This window comes from Anser brachyrhynchus (genome assembly GCF_964034855.1).
Source record: "Anser brachyrhynchus genome assembly, chromosome: 7".
In the NCBI taxonomy this organism is placed as follows: Eukaryota; Metazoa; Chordata; class Aves; order Anseriformes; family Anatidae; genus Anser; species Anser brachyrhynchus.
The window spans coordinates 23,689,614-23,712,739 of record NC_137701.1 but is presented as its reverse complement, the minus strand read 5'-3'; the positions used below and the strand labels follow the sequence as shown (position 1 = coordinate 23,712,739).

Genomic DNA, 23,126 nt, shown 5'->3' with positions numbered 1-23,126 from the left:
TTAAAATATTGCATTTAAATCAAACTATGGTTTCAAGGTGGCAGAATTAAGTTCTCTGAAATGGATACATCGTTCCTACTTTCTCTGAGATGAAACAGTTCCTACAAATTAACAGTCAGAAGATTCCTGCTCTGTGCTTGTGTTATCTTTGCATTGTTGTAGGACTGTTTACTGTAGGAGATTTACATCTGATTTAAAGCTCTTACATTCAGCTCTATCATTCAGCTCTATCATTCAGCTCTTACAGTGAGCATACAGTGAAATACTCTATACAGCCACTACTTTCAGGGCAAATTCCCTTACTGATACACGTAATTGTACTTCACTGGACATCAAAGGAGATACAACCTATTCCAGCGAAGGGTCTGGCCAGCAGATCATACACACTTTTACCAGATAACCAAACACAGAAGTTTTGAGTATAAAAACGGACTTTACCATCTTTGTGATAATAGGTAACTTCCACTTTCCTCTCCTCTGACCCCAGCAGTGCTTGAGCAATTTGGGCAATATGATGTCTTTTAGTCTCTGGTCCATGAAGAAAATCACAGGTGCAAGGTTTCTGCATGACATCTGGCCTGGAGAACCCAGTCATCTCACAGAATCCATCATTGCAGTAGATGATAGCACAATTCTGCACTCTAGCATTAGCAATGATGAATTTTTTATCTGCAATAAAAGAAAGTGATGCATTTTTTAGTAGTCTTTCAACTTTTCATAAAGTGTCAATTGCATGGATGGCTGCTAAACAACCACTCATTTCACTGGGATGCCTGAAATGCAGAGATTTTCCGTCATTTAATGGAGTTAATTTGATCCATAGCTTTTAAAGAAAATTCAATAAAATTAGAATACATTAAAAATGAAGATAGTTGTCTTTTAAGGAAATAAAGCTAGACTGTGAAAGTCTTTTGCAAAACTTCTTTTGACATTTTTCTTTTTGAGCTTCACTGAAACATACGTGATTAGTATCACGCTGTCAGCCGTAACTCCACGGAAAGTCCTTGAAAGTTAGTCGCTTCTTTGGGTGGGGTTTGAAGGTGGAAGGGAAGTGGGTTCTACAGTGATAAAGCCCAACCAGCTGAGGCTACTCAGTAGGGACTTTCACTGAGTTGAATGACATTAAGTTCATAGTCAGTATTTTAAGAAAACTATCTGGAAAAAAACACAACAAATGTTTGTTCTCTGTGACTGTTTTAAAGTTACATTTATGAAATAAAATATTCCTTAGTAAAAACAGGAATATGAAGGTACATCAAAATCAAAGATTGTGGCGTTTCAAACATTTTTCAGTCCACTGAAGTTCTGTGCCTTAGTCCAACATGCTTTCCCAAACCCTCACCTGCAAGAAAAGTTCAAAAGTTGTCTTTCAATTGTTATTTCATTTGTCTCCGTTTACCACTATAACACACTATTCCAGTTTTATTTACAAATGTACAGTTTTGATATATTTACTGACAATAACATCTATTTCTGTTTATGTTAATCACACTAGCAAGCCCCTCACTTTTAGAAAAGACTTTTTATGTGATACCAAGTTAGCAGTACAAGTCTTCAAAATTTTAAAGATGTTCGGTCTTTGAGCACAGTGCAATATTTGGAGAGAAAAATACGGATTTCATTCTTGCTGTTTTCTATATCTTTCAATCATGCTGAATGTTCACTATCACTTGACTATTTAAAAAGTAGGGTTTTATATTCTCGACGTAAAAACAACATAAAAACTCTACTCAAGTAGCAACACTGACTTGGCATTTGGTTAAGTCAGGACTACAGTCTTTATATTATTCTCAAATAACAAATATTAAATTGGTAACGTATGTCTAGGTATAAGGAAGTATATAAACTGGAGCTAGCTCTAAGAGTTTGCACTGAACTGATACTAAAAATATGCTAAATATTTAAATAAATGTACATATATCAAAACTACTGTTTCTAAATGAAATTCATTTTAAGCATCAAGTGTTCCTTCCTACCGTTAACAGTAAACCAGAGTTCATCCAGGAAAAACACCTCAGCTTCTCAGCCTCCTCGACAGGTAGTAAAACTGCTGCATTGGAAAAGACCTCAGAGACTCTCCCTGAGGATGCATTTGCACTGGTTTGATAGATATTTTAGGCTTCCATAAACAAAGCAGAAATATTTGACAGATACATTAAAATGCAGTCACGATGACAAGGTAAGAATATTTTCTGTTTAATAGCTCCTCTGCATATTATTTGGTTCCTTTAAATCAAAGTCTGCCTGTTATGCTTTATTTTGAAAAGACAATGATAATTAATAACAATAACAACTATAGTAAATCTACCCGATTTTCTTAGCCACCATACGGACAACAAAATTTTACACTGTGTTTCAGAGACATCTCACTGGTTTAGAAGGTAAGAAATATAACTTCTGTAGCTATACAACATGGATACAGTTAAAGATAAAAACTGTTCATTGAAATAGGGGAAGAAAAATGAAAAGCTCAATAATTCAAGTCGGTAATCTGCATTCTAGATCAAAAACAACGTTACTCCTGCGAGGGATCCCCTCCTCACCTCTGGGGTTTTCTTCCCAAGCTACAAACTTAAAATAGTCCGGAGCTGCTGTCCATTTAGTCATAAGCAGAATCAAACAAACTACTGTAGCAAAATAGATAGAAAGAGAGAACTTACTTTGCCCTTCAAATTTTCGTATGATTGTGCCCAAAAATGTATTTTGTGGTGCCACATGACCTCTGCGAACAGGCATGTTTGTACAGATCTTCGGCTTTCTGTGCACAATGACTTCTCCAGGGATCTCCTACACGGCTCCAGCCCAAAGCACCGAGCCAGCTACCCTTTGTGACAAATCATCGTCCTCTGGAGCTCGGAAATCTCTTCCCATTAGCACCACTTCTAGACACACGCTTTTCCTATCGGAGTCAGATCCATCCCCCAGTTTCTTTCTTTTTCTTTCTTTCTTTCCTCGCTTTCTTTTCTATTTTTTTCCTGGAGGACCTCGGACGCTATTGTCTGGGCGGGTAGGGGTGGGGTAAGCAGGAGGAGGGGGGGGAAGATTACAAGGGTAATCGATCTCTAGCACCAAACATCGCCAATTTTCCAAAGCAAATGGCTGTGACCCGGTAGTTTCCGACGCTGTAGCGGTGGTTGGAGGGCTGGAAGACTAATGTTGCTCCGCTGCCAGAGGGAGTGACGTTCCCCCCCTCCGGGCTTCACCACGGCGCGCAGCAGCTCGGATTACTCAAGCGTGGCTTAGCAGGAGCCAGCCAATAAATCTCTTCAAAACTCGGCGACAAACGGCGGCATCGGGAACGAGCTACACCCCGGCACGGCCGCGGCGCGCCTCAGCCCCCCTCCGCCGCAGCTGCAGGGGGGGCAGCGGGGACCCGGGGCGCTGGCGGCGGGGACGGAGGGGGGGTGCCCGCTGCCTCCGGCCGCCCCCTGCTTCCCCGCCCCGCCGGCCCCTGCACGGCTCCCGAGAGCGGCCCCAGGCGCTGCCAGGGCCCGGGGGAAGCAGCCTGGTGCACGCCCCGTCTGCGGCTGGGGAGTGTGTGTGCGTTGGGGGGGCGGTGGTGGGGGTCGGTTTGGAGCGATGGGGGAGAGGAGAGGGACCAAGGGACCACCGGCGCCCTCGGCATCCTTCCCCGCCCTAATGCCCGTCCCTTCCCATTCCGCAGCGCGACCTAGGCGGGGGCTTCCCCCCCATACACACACACCCCTCCTGTCGAAACAGGGGGAACCCTCGGCGCGGGGGGGGCGCCGCTGCCCGGCCGCTGGGAGGCTGCCTCCCGGGGCCGGGGTCCCGGGGCCGGCCCGGAGCTGGCCGCGGTGCTGAACCCGCCCCGCACCGAGGCGCCGCCGGCCGCGGCCGGGCCAAGGGAGCGCCTGGGTACCGCCCCCGGCCTGGCTCGGCTCGGCCTGTACCGGCCCATAGGGCAGAGCGTGCTGTTTTGGGGTTGTATTAGGGCTTCCCGCTCTACCCAGCAGGTGGAAACGGGGCGCGCTCAGCACGGGGGAGGCCGGCGAGGTGATACGGGGAGGGAGCTGGGGGCAGCCATGCGGTGCTGGAAAGGCATCTCCAGGGGAGCGCAGAGCAGCGGCGGCTTCTTAATAAACTGACAGGGAAAGGGAGTTAAAAAAAAACAACAGAGGGGCACCTGCTCCCTGTTCTTTGTAACATCAAGCGCAGGATATTGAGCCGGCAAACCACTGCCTCCCACCTGTTCTCCCACAAGACAAACAGGTGTTTCCTTATTCCCGTGGGTTTTTCTCAGGTGTGGCCTTTGTTTCACTGTTACCGCGTGTCTTCCTCTATATTTATCAGGGGAGGGACACAGTCTGTTGAGTATGTGGGTACATTTCTTGACTAATTTCATTTAATCTCAGAGGAATCATTCTAGATTTACACAACTGTAAATAATGTCTGAAAATACCACTTATATACACATAAATTGTATTTAGAAGGCTGCATAGTAATTGGCTGTATACTAATTACAAAGCTTCAGCTAGATTAAGTGGTATGTAATCAGGTACATAATCAATCTTAGGAAGTGAGTGTTACTCATTTACAGAAGCAAATGTTGAAATGTTTTAATCTGTATACTCAGATGTCTGAATCAAAGGAATAACAGCCATATATATTCTTTGTAGTCACGCTATTTGGAGAACTGTAACATCTTTGTGACTTTCTGATCAATGCTAGAGAGTGAAATTCTGAGGATATTTTTACTCACTCTTCATGTAGTGAACTGTGGATGAGGCTGCAGGTTGATTTTTTCTCTTTCAGCTGTTTATTTTGACCAAGAACACCCATATATTGCTCTGAAAATGTATTGAAGGTCCCAAAGACAGCAGCTGAACTTGGGGACATAAAGTGAGAGGAGCATTTTTATTTTAACATTGTATATAATACCTAACATCTTGTCAAATTTTAATTGTCAGGAGTGAATTAATTCTGATTTTTACATAAAGAAATCGTACTTTGGTGTTTCTAAAACAGCAACAGAGAATAAGCACAATACAATTGAAACCTGTACCAAACAATCAATGTTTGATTGCAGTATTCAACAGTTAATAGCAAATTAGGTTGACTGAGGAACCCTACAGGCTACTAGAGTCCAGAGTCCTTTAGGTGCCTGGCTGGCACAAAAATACATAAATTAAAAAACAAACAAACAAAAAACCACACAACACAACAAACAAAAAAAACCCACAAAATAAAATCAAGAATACAAATCTCACTGAAGCGCCATCTTTTCATGTTGTTTGAGCATCAGACTATATTTGCCTGAAATAGCAGAAACTAAGATTCCATGACTCCAGAAGTCCTTTTCCATTCTGCCTCCTGATATTTACTAGAAGTTTGATGTTGATTAGGTGAATGTACATCAATCAGAGTCCACAATTATTTCCCCCTCCCATTTCCCTTTGTTGGTTTAGGAACTGCTCAAGATAACCCCAGCCAAAACAAGATGACTGCTGCTGAAATACAAGATCTGAGACGTGTTTTTTGTCAGGGGAGGAATTCACAAGAATGATGGCATGTAATATCTGCATAAGCAATAGGTGGCATCAGAAAATCTTTCATCCCAGTGATTTACACCCCTGCAGTCTCATAGATGCTCTGTTACTCCTGGAGTGTTTAATACTCATTGTGCATAATGTTTTATAATTTTCTGTAACAAGCCAACAGTGAGAGAAGTGCAAGATGAAAATGTATTAAAACTGGACAATTTAGTAACACAGAGAGAAAAGTGATCATTTGAAAGGATTTGCATGTGAGTGGGAAAATATGCATGTAAGTGACAAAGTTTGAATTCATCATAAACGTGCCTCTCTAGTGTGATGAAAGAAATGGAGAATGCCATGGAGATATATGTTTTATCTATAAAGTTGTACGGTTGCCAGCTCTGCAAGGGACCAAAATGCCAATGGAGGGTCTCTCCTGAGCTAAAATGCATCTAGTGCGACTGATCCCTTCATTCTCTGCCCCCTTGTGGCACTGCCCCTCATGGCACCGCCCTCGCCACAGCCCAGCGATAGTTCCCCAGTGAACACTGCTGCTCTGCAGCAAAATTATATATGGCATTTCCTGGCCCCAAGGATTGAAGCTGATTTTGAAATTTCAATTTCATGAGATTTCAGTGGTTTTTCTGACACGTTAAGTACTTCTCTTTCAAGTTTCTTAGGAGAATTCAGAGGGATATATGACTGGAGATGTCTTATTGAGCTATTTTGACATTTTAGCAGTTAGCAATTAAATCTCTTATCATGAGGAAAAGATATCTCTGTGGAAACATCTCTAATCATATTTCCCATTCATTTTGGTGAAAAAATATAAAAAGCAGTCATTCAGTTTTAGTCCAGCGTTCTTATCATCCTTGACTATGGCTTTATCTCTTTGATGCTGCAAGAGATTGACTCCCTAAGAGAAATTCCTTCCTTCTTTTTTTTTTTTCCAGCTCAAATAATCTTTAGCTCTATGTTGTTCCTTCTCAAAGTCTTGTTTTCCATTTCATTGTTGCCCTGATTCTACAGTTTGCCCGCTGTAGACAGAAGTTTATTAGTGCAATCCCATTTGAATAAATGCACTGGAGCAGTATACAGTTAAGTCTTGATAGTTTTTATTTTGTTTTATTTAGGTTTTGGTTATTTCATATGTGTGCATGTGTTTCATTGTTCCAGCTAGCATGAGATATCTGTGTTGCTTTGATATCTGTGTTACTTTTGCAGTCTATATCATGTATGCCCTGTCATTTATTCATCTATCTATGCCTCCAATTTTAAACAAAACTGTGAGTGTCTTCAGGGCTGTCAAATGAAATAATGAAACTTTATTTGAATTCCATTTTGTGCTAAGATGGCCTTTGTGGTTCCTTGAAAGATTTATGTCTCTTAATGAACATCTTCTCTTCTCTTCTCTTCTCTTCTCTTCTCTTCTCTTCTCTTCTCTTCTCTTCTCTTCTCTTCTCTTCTCTTCTCTTCTCTTCTCTTCTCTTCTCTTCTCTTCTCTTCTCTTCTCTTCTCTTCTCTCTAAAGTTTCAAAATATAGCTCTAGAGCTCTAGATTTTATTTTAATCCCTAATGGTAATAATGATAATCAATTAGGTTATGGCTGGCTGGGATTTAGGCCTACAGGTAAAGTGTGCAGTTACCTGGGACAACAGGCTGCCAAATTACCTCTGTTTGAGAAGATAGAAATCAGCTGTTTGAAAATCATTAGCAGCAAAACAGCAAATCTCTGCTGGTGCTGTGGAGAAGATTTTAGGGTGTATGTGGCAGCAGTTTCTGCTGCTAGAGCTGGCTCCTTCTATGAGTAGTTTTTCTTTACTTGCACTGTGCTGATACTTCAGGACTAGTAAGTCTTTCGTAATCCTACAGCCATGTAGCTTACACAGCTGCATACATAGTGAAATAGAAATACTTCATTATTGATGCAAAATTCACCTTGAGTTATGTTTGAATATGATTATTTTATATTTCACTTTTGTTGTTCTCTGAAAAAAGCTCTTATTTCTAGCAAGACCATTGATGTTAATGAGATTGCATGAATGTAATTTCTCTTTGGCCTAAAGGTTTACTTCTTTGCCATGTCTGTGTATGGTTCTCATTAGTATTCAGGACTTCAGATGTTTCAATGGGAGAAAAGATATAAAGTATTTAGTATTGCAAAATGACAAAAGAAGTGTCCGTACCATATTATGCTCTAAAAAGTGGTTACAAGCTTCTTGTTAAATTTGCAGCCAGCTGACCCTCGGTAGTCATGCGTTCTGTTCCCCTGCCTCCTTTCCTCCTCAAAAAAAAAAAGTTATTTAGGATTTTGTTCAATGTATAATATGTTTTACATGGAATTCCCTCTCTGAGGGACTGTAACTTGATGACAAGAATATGAATTATAAATGCAAAATCTTTAATTGCAGAACTTCTGAGAGCTTAATCTTTTAGGCTGATAAAGGTAATGTCACATGGCAAGAAACTAAGATAGCAGGTAACCTTCTCTGGAAGGATTTGTGAAAAGTTAAGTCTGTTATTCTAAAGTATATGTTACTCTTATTACATGCTATGTTGGAATGCCTAGGGATTCAAAACCTCATGACTTAAGATTGTTTTGGAAGTAGTATGTACAGGTCATGAAAACAGAATTACAAAAAGCATCAATATACCCATCTACTTTATGTCCTGCCAGTGGATTGTTCCCTTCAGTATATTTGCGTTTGTATTATTCATTTAGGATTTAAATTATTCAAGCAATGAGGCTTCCACTTCTTCCTCTGAGAGACTCTTTCAATATCTCTCTGTCTCACCACAGGGTTTCATTCCCTCATATTAAGCCACGGTTTTGGTGTGTTCTCTTGCTTTGGGAGTTTACATTATTTAGATGCTCATCTGATTCCCTGGGTTCTTGCCCAATAATGGGTGCCTCCAATTACTCCTTGCTGACCCTCTCTGGCCAATTAAGAATGACAGAAATGACCCCAGCATGTTCTGTGCCTCTTGAAGATTTTCTAGTTGTATTATATTGCTGTCTGTGTCTGTCATTCTGGCAGCTGTCATTCCAGACAGAACACTGGTAATAACTAGGTAAGACATAAAACGTACTTTTATTAATTTATTCTTTTCCTCATACATACTGAAATTACAGCAGCATACAAAAGCAGAACCCTGCTCTGTATTTTTGTGAATAATTATTCTGTACCAAGGGAAGTGTAATTGAAGGTAAATATGTGCATTTTCTGTAATCCGTCTTCCATCATAACAGAAATTCAGGCATAATATTTTGGAATAATAGTTCATGTAAGAACGATCATAACTAGATCACAGCTTAAGTTTGGTTTCTTCAGAAATGTATGCTTAATAAAAATGGAGTGAACTGGGAGAAGGAACAAATTCTGATCTGTATGCATTCATTGCTAGAGTATGAAAAGGGTAAATCATTTACTGTATGTTATTTATTTAACTAGACCCATCTATTTCTAAAACTACTTATCTTTGTACCTGAGTTCCCCCTACCTTGTCTACAGCGTATTCACACATTGGGTGATAAGACTGTCATTTGTCAGGTGAAATTCCTTCCTTTCTTAGCTTCTCCCTTGGATAAACTGTAGTTTGGATTTCTTTTGTCTGCATATTCTGTCTTTTTATCAATAATAATGAAAGGTGCATGCACCTTGTATTTGGAGCTGGCTTAACGCGATTCCTGGCTCTCAACCTAATGCTGGTGAAAAGTACAGAAGTGGTGTAGAGCTTCCTGAGCTTGCAGGCTTTATGGTTTTACTGAAATTGCTCCTACTTCAACTGCAGCAGGCACACAGGGTTTGTGTCCTCAGAGAAAACCAGGAGGTGAGCTAGCCTGAGCTACGATCTTCCGGGCATGTAGCTCCAGCACGTTCTGTGCAGGCAGAATTTCTCTTCACAGAGAATTTCAAACTGTGTTTCTATGCAATCATAAATAAAAACATACATTATCAAAATCACTCACAGAACAGACTCACTCTTCCTAACCAGCTCTGTGTAAAAATGGTACATCTCTATGGGCAAGGTTAACTTCAGAGAGGTCACAAGATGAAGCAGCTCATTTCTATTCCTCAGCCTTTTTACTAGCATCAAGCCATAGCAGCTGAATTCCTGATCTGGTAGCATTTCCATATGCTGCTAGCTTAGCAAACAGTAGGGTAGCCAGAGCTCCTCTTTTCCTTTCCTCTGCCCTGCAGCAACTAATAGTGAGGCACAGCTGTGGGGGAGAAAAGGGCAGCAGATACTCTGAAGGAGCGTGGTTCATATTTGGGATTTTTCTTGAGTGACCAAGGTGCAGTGAGGCCTTTTACCTCCTTTGGACGATATCAGACTAGATGTGTTTTCAGTCAGTAATCACACATAAATTTCTTCCTATTACAGGTTCATTTTAAAATCAATAATGTGCAGTTTTGAAGCATATAAAGTGTTCTTATTTGGTCACCACTGTTATGACAGTACAGATTATCCTTGTAGATTTTTCATTTTAATAGATAAATATGGATTTTGTTTTACTTCCCTTCCTTGTGCTGATATGTTGTAATTTTGCATAGATTTTGTACCCTTCCTCCTTGAACTGTGAACTCAACGATTTTGGATATGGTGTCCCAGAACTCAGCATAGGAAATAAATTCCAATTTAACTGAGAAGAGGAAAAAAAAAAAAAGTAGTGTGAGTTTTTAGTGTCAATGTCTCCATACTCACTTGATGAAGGTTATTTTTTTTTTTCTCCGAAATATCTTAGTAGTAGTACATTGTGTGTCTATGTTAATCAGAAAACCCAGACAAGCAGAGTATGCTTTTTCATTTTTAGTTTTCTATACCTTCTTTGCTCTTTCTGCATGCTGTTAACATACTTTACACGGTCACTTCATCTAAATAAGGTAACTGCAGTTTCTACACTGTGCTCACTTAGTCATTAACAATTTTATTATTAGCATATTCTAACAGTTCTGTAGGCGAAGCTTTCTCCACCTGGCATATATGTTTTCTTGCTACAACTGTATTTTTCCACTTTTGACTTTTTTTTCAGTATTATTCTCACAGTAATCATATTTCTCTGCAGTTATACAGAGTCCAGAATCAGATAAAACTAATTATTCCTGACACTGTAGTTATCAGTGCTGTTGTTCAAATTGCTGTCAACAGTAGTCTGCATATATCCAGGTCACACATTTTTCTTCCAGTATTCCCACTTTTCTTTCATAATATCATAGCGTGAGATCACAGCCAATTTTATTACAAAAATCCGAGTTTGTCTAATTCATTTGAAGAGACACCCGTATCCTGAAAGAGCAATTTCTGTCACAACTGTAGCATATGAGCTGATCTGCTGTCTCTGCAGATAAAATACATGTGATGTAGGCCATGTTTTCAAACCCAGGTGCCTGTCTGAAGCTAGCATCTCCAGAACTATATTGATGCAGCTGCAAATGAATGGCTAGGTTTTTCATCAATGCTAAGGACTGTATTCAGTAATACTACGGAAGCCAATATGAACTGCAGGTACTTGGCAAATGAGAGTTTTGCTCATAATCTATAATGGCAGAGAGAGATACTCAAATGACATATCTTGCTTTTTTGAAAGGGTCGTTTGCTGCCTAAGATGTATTTTATTAAAATAATCTCTCCTAGATTTCCTCTCTTTGCCATTATGTCTACTTCATTGCAATACAATTAAGATATATACTGTCATGCTCCTCCTTCTGGATTTTCCAGTACTTGTCTACCGTCCAGTGCAAGTTGTTTGGCAGGATGAATAATGACAGTCAATATTTCTGCTTTGAAAGAGTACTAAAAACAGTACTATATCCCCAAATACATTCAGAAATAAAAATTTTTGTTCTTGAACTCATCATACACATTCCTGTAATTATTTTGCAGATTTTCTATTTATCATTGCTTTTCAAGTTATTTAAGGCAGGTGCATATTGGATCACATTAGAGATACTCATTCTATTGATGATTATGATGATTTTTACTATTTCTATACTACTTATTTTCATTGTATAATATCCAACTATTGTGGTATGTTTTTTTGAAAGACAAGGTCTTTAGTTTGTTCTGTAGCACCCAAAGCTGTAACTCAAAAGCTATGCTTTAGCTTGGTAAATGTGTTCTTGAAAGCCTAGTTTCACAGCTCCTGGTGGTGCTGGAAAACAACAACAAAAAACAACCCACAATTAACCCATAGTTTTTTATATCTATCCAAACTAGCCTGTAGACTCTCACAAATTCCAGATCCTTGCAGATCCAGGGGCAGATTCACATATGAAACTCTACTGCTGAAAACATTGATCTCATTGTTTGTTGTTGTTGTGTTTTTTTTTTTCCCTTCAGTCCCAAAGGAACTGAAACATGAAATAAAAAAGAAAAACATGAAGTTGTACTCAATATTGTCAGGAAAGTGAATTTGAATTTTTCTTAGTAAAACCTGATCTTTCTTACTGGGGAATTTTGGGAAGTTGATATTTGTAATCAGGATGCTCTTCTGAGGAAGAAATTATAATCAGCTCAAATAGTTATGATTCCACTGCAGTCCAACCTGAAAGCTCAAGACTGCTGTGATTCACTCAAAAGTTAACATTGATTTTTTTCAGACCATGTCAAAGTTCCCAGTCTAGGTATATACATCCTTTGGGGCTCACACATGCAAAATATATCTTCAGTTTAGGACAAAAATGTAATCCCATTTAGTGGTGCCATAGTCCTTTCTCTGCTACTGTCACATAGATATGATGATTGCCCAGAGAGACTGTTTAGTCCTCTTCCTCAGAAGTTCTCAAGATCAGACAGGATCAAGCTCTAAACAACTTGGTTTCACACCTCATCACTGACACTGCTTTGAGCAGCAAGTTACACTAAATGCTTCCTGAGGTTCTTTCAAAACTGCAATCTTATATGTTCCTATGATTTTTTCATTCCCCCCCGATATACCTAGGACTGGATTTCAGATTATTCATGGTGTGCAGATGAGATATAAATAGTGCTACTTGAGCTTTCTGCCTATATCTATGTGGTGGCATCACATGGCTCCCTGAAACACATGGATCCATTTCTACGATTAACCAAAGTTCTTGCGCTTTCTATTATCAATGGTATGATATGAATATAATTTCTGAGGCTTGAGATGGTCCATAAGCAATGCTTTATTGATTAACACTTTAGAAGGCTGTCATATACATGTATGCTAGCAAGATACCAGTCTGTGACAACTGAAACCTTTTCAGACTAAACAGTAAATGTAAAACCACAGCCTTTCCTTGTATTTTTTGTACTCTTTTTGACTATCCAGACGGCAAACACATTTCTCCTGGATCTCAGAGCCCCTCTGTCTCAGTACTGCTTTTCACTAATGAGAGCTAGAAGTTTTACAGGGTTATTCATTCATCTGCCATAAAATATTTTCAGATCTATAATACTTTTCTTACATTCAGGGAATAAGACCTTTATTTCTTCCTCAGCTCCCTTGTGCTAGTATAACTTAGGAACTTTGTTGATCCTTCTCAGAGGTGGAGGTTCATGGCATCGCTGCTTGCCTACCAGATTTCCATCTTCCTCTTTTTTTGAGTCTCCCTGTCCTCAGCACTGACATATTTTCCTTTCCAGTAGTCACGTGAGCAGGCTAATTTGAATAACTGCTATAGAGAGAATACACAAGGAGTTTGATTTAATTTTGTTTTAATTTTATTATATGAAACGTAATTTGATAGTGAGTAGTACAATCACAGTGCAGATGGCAAGTGTTAGGCGTATCTTATTACCTGGAACAATTGAGCACTGTCTGCCTTCTATAGTTTTAATTGGCCTTCCCTCATCTTACAGTAAAAAATTACAACATTGTTCTTGATGAATACTGAAAAAGGACAATAAACTAACTTAATTCTGATTCAGTTCCTGTGGTAGGCAGTGGAGGTGTGGGCACTAACCAACACCCAAAGGAGGTGGAAGCCTGGACAAATAAGCAATAAGTATGAGTCTCAAAATGATTTGAATATACATCTTTAAAAGACTAAATAGTCATAATGGAGCAATTTATTCAAAACATCAGTTCTTCTGAAGAACCAACATAGCACTCAGCTTCTGTCATTGAGCACCTTCTGGGATCAACATCTCACTTGTGTCACTTGCTTTAGAACTGATTAACTTCAGGACTGTCTTTTGCATGTTGGTCTCTTGGTTGGTCTTCTAGTGAACATTTCACAGTCAAAGAAACTGTGAAAGCAAAAATGGAAAAGGAAGATAGAAATTACCAATAATATGCTTTATATTAATATTTATAGACTTATAGCTGCTGCTGGTTGGATGCATACACTTCATTGGGTGAATTTCAGACAAGCCAATTAAAATCAGTTAGTAGAACATAGCTACTTAGCTTAAAAAAAAAAGCATGTATTTATGTCATGAGAAAGTGGACATTTGTGGTTATAGGAAATGTTATCAATTTATGAATCCAAGCACATATACATCATTAAAGTCCTCCTGAAATAGTTCTCATTTGAGACAGATCATGGGATATGTTAATCTGGCAGTGGAGGCTATAATATTGTCTGCTTTTCCTATGTGAAAAGGCCTTGGAGAGGACAGTAATGTTACAGTAATATTTGACAACAGCTGCCAAACCACACATCTACTTCAAGTCAAAATACTTTATATGAGGAAATGTAAGGAAAAGAAAAAATGAGATTAGGTACTTCTAGTCCAAAAAAAATATTACTTCCGATTTTGTAATCAGTACTGTCAATAATAAAATTTTACTTCTTTTTCAGTTTTCAGTCTTTTAAATCTCTAGATAAAGAAGAATAAATTGGCAATCAGTTCTTTGTATAGTGGTTAAAAGACATTTTTAACATCTGCTGCCTGATTAACATCTACTAGCCAAATGGTTTAGTTTTACCTTCCTTTTTACTCTCTATGGTATATTATAATATCTCTCCACAGTCGCTGTTTCCTATGTTAATCAAAGTTGATGAGATACTTGGGATTTTATGATATTCTTCAATGGTAGAAAATTTTTGAAAAATTGAAAGATTCGATATTTAATGATCATAATTTTACTTCTATTTCTATTAACTAAATTCTTGTGAGACTGATTCAGTGAAATCAAAGAAAAGGATAGGGCTGGTTTTTTTTTTTTTTTTTGCCATCAATGAACAGGAAAGGTATCTACCTTCTTCAGGGGACCTTAACCTTATAAGAATCTCTCTGGAACTCTCAAATTCCTATGGATAAGTATCCCTCTTCTCCCCCACTTCTGGGTTTGATATGTGAGTCAGATTCTAACAAGCACCATTCAACATTTTGTCTAGCCTATGTTCATGTAGCCTTTTTCAGGCTACTTTTAGATGGGAGATACTTATATGATTTTCTTGACATTATTTTTTCTGATTCTTTTCTTAAACAGCAGCCTGTTTTTAATATATATTTATTATATATATAAAAGTGTAGATGTATACTTCTTTACTAACAGTATTTTTAGCAAACGTGTTTTAGGCAGAATAATGCCTAAAACAGTAAGCACACAATAGACTTCCCTGTAACCCAGTGGTTCTAAAACACTTCAGTACAGTGAATCAACAAATTTAAAGCTTGGAATATTCTCCCCTTTCTAGTGATTTCTAATGGACCTGACTATACTCTTTCTTTCTAGAAAACTCCGTGAATTGAGAGTAATTCTGCTTAAGTCAATACTGCCACATCATACAGAATTAGGGTCATAAAAGGGAAAAATTGTTGTCTGGACCTCTGGTGAAATGAATAGTGACTTGTTAAATGGGATTAGAGATTAACTGTTTTATACATACCCAAGATAATAAAAAGACTAGAAATGCTTTTTAGCCTACAGCAGTAATGAGGCATCCAGGTCCACCAAAGATTTCTGACATCTGGCCCAGTTTTAAAAACTTGCTTTCTAATAGTAAGGCACCAGCCAGTTTTACCAAGGATCTTGGCAGCTGTTTAAATACGTGTTTAAGTGCTGAGCAAATATAATAATAATAATCATTCTCTGTTCCTAGGGAATTCTATTTTTGTCTTTAAAATGACATGAAAGAGAAGGTGGAAGAACCCATCTGAGATGGCAATGAGAGGCTGAAAAAATGCCTAGTAAGACCTGAAAGTTCTGTTTTGTTTAGTTTTTATGGATTACCTACATATCCAACTTGCTGTTGTTGTGATACTTTCTTTTGCAATTACCTGAAACAAATCAGCAGGTTATTAAGAACAGATGCAATCCTTTATATTCATAGCCCAAATACTGAACATTAGAATTAGATATAGATGTTTCCCTCAAGGACAGTATTTACTATGTAACTTCTGCCTACTTTTGGACATATAATCACATGTTTTTTCAACGTCCCCACTGATCACAATGACATTATTATATTTATATTTGCTTTCAGGTTTCATATGATAAAAGAAAAAACTGCTAGTTATACAGTAATTAATCCTTGAATGACAGAGTAGCTATAATTATGATCGCAGGAACAAGTAATCTACAAGAATGTAATTACTCTGGGCTGTGTTATCAGAAATCATCCATGAAAGCCCGTGGCAGCTACTGAAGGTCATGGATCACAGCTCAGTCAGGCTATTCATTTAAGCTTGGCCAACTTTGTATGTTTTCCCCTCACCTTTTGCACTGTTGTATGCTGAGCGTGTACACTTGACAGCAGTAAAGATTTCTATCCCTCTTCTAAACATTTGCTTAAGTCAATAGGCTCTAATGTGTCCTACAGATAAAATAATTATTTTATTTCAAGGACAGCTTATGAATGCCAATGTACTTTATATAATGTGTTAATAGATACATATGTATACATATTCAACTTCTCATGCCCAGGTTTAATTTTAAGTAACCTGGACTGGAACCAAAACTTCAAGTGCAATTTCTTTTGGACAATTTGCAACAAAACAACTTTATGTAAAACATGCTTCTCTTAAATGTTCATTTAACAACATACTTGATTTGGGTGCACAAAAGATCTTCATCTTTGGGAGAGGACCTCATTAGTGTTTATACTTTTGCCTATATTATAATCCATCCAGTCTATCTAGAAAAAGTGGAAGTCCTTGCCCCTGGCATCCATACTATTTTTGCTAAATCTATGTCTGCCTTCAGATCGCATCTGCTCTTGAAAGAGGCAGTAGCAGACCTTCTGAAGAAGAGGCCCATGCCATAATTTCTGTTTGTCATTGGTTAGTTAATACTGCCCCAAAGGTGCATGGATAGATATAGGCCATTCATACGGCAGGTAGATTTTCCCCCTGAGCACTTTAATGCACTTCAGACACCTCAGATTATGTCTTTCATCCATGGGTGCCAGTACTGGCACCAACAGTGTTCCTGTAGGATAACATCATGGTCAGACAGAGGATCTGGCTTTAAGCTCAGCTTTGGAGCCACATCTGCATAGCAGCAGAGATTTAAATTAAAAGACTATTTGAATTAGGACTTTGAATTATAAACTTGGCATTATTAAAATGACAACAGAGGTGCTGAGTTTTGTCCAGGTACATTGACTCCCCTGGCATGAGAGAGCATGTTCCTTCAATGTTGATTTTGAATCCTCATCTTTAAATAGAAATCCTATTGATGGAGGGAAAAGCTGCTATCAGATTGCTATGCTATTGGTATAATCTATTTACTGTAAAATGGAAAATGACCCAGGGAAATAAATGTGCTATGCAAGTCTTGGTAAGACAGCTCCAATAGAAAATATATAAAGACAAACATAGTTTTCCTGCATGTGTGTCACAGATTTTTAAAAAATCTAAAGCATGATTGTACTTTGGAGCTGCCAATTGTCTGTGCTGTCCTTGCTAATGTGAAGGCAATCCCGAAGAGCATGTTGATGAAAATCCTTGCATGTTTACATCACATCTGCTGGGTGTTTACTTTCTTAAGTGGCATGTACCCAGGAACCTAAAAAGAAACCAAGCAGTGATAATTTAACATTTTGGAATGGATTGTATAGGATCTGCACTTAATGGTAAAGCTATTGCCAGTTCAGTCAGTCAATTAGAGGCATTAGAAATAAATAGGAATGAATAAATAGGAAATATGAAGAATTCATTTTCATATTAATCTTGCTTGTGAATAGATTCACTTCACTAAACAAACCACAGCATGAAGTGTACTGCTTTGGAGGGTGTGAATATTTTTGACTTCATGACGTTATTCTCATTATTTAATATGTCAAGAAAAAATGAGCTGATAGGGCTTGCAAGGTTATTTCTATCACTTACTTGGGCCAGCAGAAATTAAACCTTTCAGGTACTTGCTGACAAGTAGTTGTGTTTGACCCAGATTTCTTTTCTTTTTCGTGTCAACACTGCCTTGGTTCTTAGGTCATGTTGGCATAGAGCACTGCAAATTGGAAAAAATATATATTTTTTTCATTTCTAAATAGGTAAATCATTTGGTGGATAACTAAGTAAGAACTTGAAAATTATTTGTAAGAAACTATTACACATTACTGTGGAAAGAGTACCAATATTTTGACCACTAAAAATGCTCTGTGGCCTTGATCACATTTTGTCCTCCAAACAGTTTTAAAGAAATGGATCAAATGCTTCATTTTCAATAAGAATACTAAAAGCTCACAAAGAGCCCTTTGCAAAATCATGCTAACTGCTATGAAAATACAGTAAATAGTAAAGTGTAATATGAATAAGACAGTCTTACGCCTTATAAATGAATATCCCCTAATTATTATTTGAATTTTGGGATAATGATGCAATATTGAACAAGAAAGTCTTATCTACCTGCAGAGTTAGTTATTAGCTAGAAATAGAATAAAAATATGCAAAATAATTACATTTCATTTTTAATCACAAAATGGATGTGTAGCAATTGAGTAAGTGAAAGTTAAGGTGTGCAGTTAGCGTTTCACAAAAGAGGAAGCATAGAAACACGGGATAAAAATAGACAAAATGGGAATTTCCTGGGCACATGAAAAAATATGGGGAAGAAAAGAGTAAAAATTGCAAGAAGAAACATCATGCACATAGACAAAATTTTAAGTGACTTTTTCCATCTGACATTATTTCTAATAAATTCAGTTTTACTTTGTGGTGTCAGATACTGCTAAAACGTCCAAGACCATAACAATCAATTGAAAACTGTGACAGATCAAGGATTTAAAGATATTATAATCATCATTCAGGCTTTTCTTTCTTTTGTGGCCACCCAATTTGGCCATTTCTTATTGCTTTTAACTCCTAAATTTTAGAAGATATTTAAAGAATAATTTTATAAAGAAGATACTTGTCTGGAATAAAAGATCACAGATGTGCTGTGATCAAGGCTGTGCCAGTTCACATTATTCAGATATGTGGCCCAATTCTTTAATTTTTATTGAAATATAAAACTTTGGAAATGTGGCCACCTGAATGCTGATGTAGTGTTGACTCTCACAAGTACACTGAAACAAATCAGTGTCCTAAGATACATATGTGTACTTCACCCATATGAACCATTTGAAGACAAAAATTTAGGAATGTCAGGACTATGGCTCTGTGGTACCATATGCACTGAAACATAATTGATTCCAGTCAGATCTTTATATAGTGTCTTTTTAATATCCAGTTTTGGATTAAGCCAAAGCAATTTTCAAATTTTGGCAAACCATCAGATTTGGGAATTATTTAAGTGTGCTAAAGTGTCTCATCCTTCATTAAATTAGCATAAATATTTCTTCCTTATAATAGCTCTGTGATGATTCCAGGGCACCACTGCTTTGGGGTGTTAACTTTAACATTGTGGCTTCAGAAGCTGGCACTAATTGCTTCCAAAAAACCTGGCCTTTCTCACCTCTGTCTCTTCATTTTGCTCCTGTGCCGCCTACTCCCTTATGCCAGCACAAGCGTTCGTGTAATCACAGTCCAGGTTGAAGTCAACCTAGAAAAATAGACAAAACTTTCTTTTAGCAGGGATGTCAGGTTATGTACACTTAAAATTTTAAAACAACCATGTTACTTAAAAAATGTGACTAAGACACTGGGGAACTCTTACCAACCCATCAGAAGATACTCTCTGCCATGTTTCAAGAGCTGGAAAAGCCTCCGCACCCGTGCTCTTTCCCTTATCTGCCGAGCTGCTGTGGCTGCTTGGGATAAGTGTTAGAAATAGAAAGGCTTTTTTCTTCCCCCATTTTCTTGGGGGGGGTGCGGTTTGCATTCTTTGAGAATGAATAATGATTCTTTCCCATAAATGCATCGATATCAAGTCTTTTTGCCTTTATCACAGCAATAGGACATAGAACCACTGTTTGGGTTGAATTGAAAATGCAGCACAGAGCACCCTGAACAAACCTCACCTAGCCCAGAGTGGCTCAGGCCTGAAAACAGATTTAATAACATACTTTTTAAAGGTCTGCAACTAAGATAACAATATGGCTGGCTGGAAAACACCCATTAAACAACTTTGAGCAGAGAAAGTGAATGATGCATGATGCATCACACGGAAAGTAGGTAAATGCATCAGATTTCTGTTTGCCTTGCGAGGTATGCTTACAAGCGGTATTTTTCATGGGATTGAAGTGAGGTGAAATCTAAGGAAAGAATGGTTGTAGAATGTTTATTAGATAGAAATAAAGAAATATGACTGTGGGTCACCTGCTCTGAACCACTACCTGACTTCAGGTAAGAAAGTGAGATTAAAATCATGTAACTGTGGCACATAGTAAAAATGTGTAACTGGATATTAATTTGCTTAGGAAAGGAGCTGGGGAAATATTGAACACCTGCTCAAGGGGACATGACAGGTAGTAGAGCTGGTTAATTAAACAAATATTTGTGAATAATTTATCTGAGATTGTCAGAAAAAGATAATCTTGACTCTTTTATTTGATGACTATTATGTACACCAAATTTATGGAACAGTGAAAATTATTAATAATTTACTCAATGATTTATGGGGGAATAATTACTGTTTATATTAATGGACATTATTATTTAACTAGCCCTGACATAATAAATAGTCTTTCAACAGTCTTGGTTATCACTAACAAAGAATAAACTATTTGTAACCATGAAGATTTAAAAAAAAAAAAAAAAAGTCATGTATAGATATAAAACCCAAGATATTTCGTTTCAAATCCAAAATGAGTATGTTATTTTTTCCCTCTTTTTTTCATAGGGCACTAGTCCAGATATTGTGCTTCTTACTTGAAATGTTATATCTGTCAAAGGTTACGTGATAATACAGAAAACACTTAAAGCTGTAAGAATTGCCAGAACTCATGCAAATTTGTGTAATATATTCAAAAATTATTAACAAACACATTTAGCAATAAAGAAATATGGATGGGTCATTTGCTTATGACAACAATCTTCCTGAAAATGTATATTGTTTTCCAGGAGGAAATTCATATTCCTATTGTCTTGGGAGTTCTCCAACTCAAAGTGTACCAGCCCTCTTTAGGATAGGACCATCTGAGCTGAGCTTCTGCAGCCATAGTTGCCTGGTTGCCTCATAGCTAGCTAGCTTGCTTTTTTTTTTTTAAATTGTGTTTTAAGAATGAAGGAGGGATAATGAAAAGTCAGCTACACCAGGCATTTACCAATCTAGAATTTTATTATGATATCTTTATTCCTTAGTGGCATGGCAGAGCTGAAAAGAGAAATATTTGTAGGCACAAACCTCACTTCTCCTCCGATTAATATTAAAATAGAAACGTGATTGGGTCAGGAAAAAGGCATCTCCGGTGATGAGTTACTACCACTTACTGTGTAGTCTGCCAGTTCACCTCTGTGTCAAATGATGTTCTGCCTCTAAGGAAAAGGAGACTGCTTAGTATGACCACTGTCTTTTTTTTTTTTAAAAAAAAAAAAAAAGCAGATGGTGTGGAGTGGGTGAAGATGATGTAGCCATCATATCCAAGCTTTTCTGATAGAGCATGTACAATGTATAATGTGTGGGGAGTAGCTGTGCTGCTGTGCACCATCCCATACACATTCCAGCTGTGTCAAGGCCTCTGAAGATGTTGGCTTTGGATTTGACAGACTTGCATTCAACTATCTGCAGCCAGTGAAACCAAAGGCCAGTTATGTGTCTGTGCATCTGTATTTCCTATTAGTAAAATGTTTGTACTGAAAAAATAAGGAGGCATTTAGACACCCCAGATAAGAGAGCTAGGGAAGTCTTATTTTTTTTATGTTTTCTTTTCTTTTTTTTGTATTGTTTTGCTAAATGCTCGGTAACTACCTAGAAAATTAATGTAGCATCTTTGAAGTTAAATGCTCCCTGTCTACAAGTGATTGTGTATTGCCTTCAGGAAGTGATTCTGATGTCTTTTAATGGACTCTACAAAGGAGATACCATTCCTTATACTTCATAATAAACTATTAATAATTCTACAAGAACGAGAATTAACATTTTTGACTACTATTATTCAATGTATTTTAAAACCTTTGCTGTGATGAGAATAAGTGGAAACCTTCAAATGCTCCTGTGTAGGTTTATATTCACCAGGTTCCTAAGATCTCTTGAAAAGGGAAATCTTTATTTAAATAATTTATCACCAGGGTCATCATGAACTCTACATGTGAAATGAAAGATGATTACAGCTTGCCCATCTCCAAGCATTCAAAAAGATGACTTAGGATCCAAAAAGGTATGTCTGGCATAAAGAGAGAGAGAAAAACAAATTTAAGATAAATTTGTATTTCTTTTATATTCTTACTTTTCTGGAGTTCTATACAATGAACTTTTCACTACTAATACAGTTAACTACATTTAGCTGTCAAAATGCATCCGGCATTCTGACATTTTAAAGTTCTTTCCATTTCGTGAATTTCAGGACTGACCCAATTCTCATTTTTCTTTTCATTCACTATTTTATCAATACAGATTCAACATTTTTGCTTGCCATTTAATGAGAAGGCATATTTCAGTAGAAAGATAAAGCTTCTAATGCATAATGATTTTAAAAATATGTAAAAGGTGTTGAAGAAACTGTAGAAAAAAAAAGAGGAAAAAATCTTAACATGAATAACCCTTTTGTTTTTGTAAATAAAATAAAAAAAAATAGAGAAGATATCCTGTGTGAAATAGATCAACCAGCATTGAAGATAATGCCTGCTGATTATGTGTTTCCTTACATTCCTGTGGGTCTTTGCAAGTAAATATATGAATGTATTCTTCTAAAATTTATTTGCTTTGCTGGACAACATAACTATGAGAAAACTTCCTCAATCTGAGAATTTAGCCTCTAGGAAAGAATGTATCCCCAGAGATGAGTGACTTTCTCCATCCTCATGATAATTTTCCTGTGCTTTGTTCAGTCATGATATCTCTTTTCTTGCATCTGGACCTTCAGTCCAGAAGCATTCTGCTCCTTCATCTCACAGAGAAATAGGGGAAATGAAATTGCACAGTGAGACAAACCTCAGTGATTTGCTTTCCATGGGGTGAAGCACTGTCTCTGCAGAAAGAGCAGGGCTTCCTGAGCTATGTAATGCAGACTTCTGAGCAAATAACAGTTTAATGGGTGTCAGTCAACCTGAGATACTGTAAAAACTTTCTAAGGTACAAAGAAATGTTTCTGAATCACATAACAGTTGAGGTTGGAAGAAACCTCTAGAGGTCATGGTGTCTAACCACCCTGCTCAAGCTGGGTCATCTAG

At 37.7% G+C, this 23,126-nt stretch overlaps 1 protein-coding gene and 1 long non-coding RNA gene across 9 annotated transcripts in view; one reads left to right on the top strand and one right to left on the bottom strand.

The window, feature by feature from the left end:
* The window catches only part of KCNH7 (potassium voltage-gated channel subfamily H member 7), a 224,575-nt gene extending 219,175 nt beyond the window's left edge, over positions 1–5,400 (bottom strand). For all 8 annotated transcript variants that reach the window (XM_080601183.1, XM_080601190.1, XM_080601189.1 and 5 more), the window contains exons 1-2: positions 2,661–5,400; positions 439–669 (exon numbers count right to left, since the gene is read on the bottom strand). In XM_080601183.1, coding sequence (XP_080457309.1) covers positions 439–669; positions 2,661–2,736 — 307 coding nt within the window. In that variant the 5' untranslated portion in view covers positions 2,737–5,400. The remainder of the gene's footprint in view (positions 1–438; positions 670–2,660) is intronic.
* Positions 1,036–23,126, top strand: part of LOC308198592 — a 192,026-nt gene continuing 169,935 nt past the window's right edge. The window contains exon 1 of the long non-coding RNA XR_013954036.1: positions 1,036–2,179. This is a non-coding gene — a long non-coding RNA (uncharacterized lncRNA). The remainder of the gene's footprint in view (positions 2,180–23,126) is intronic.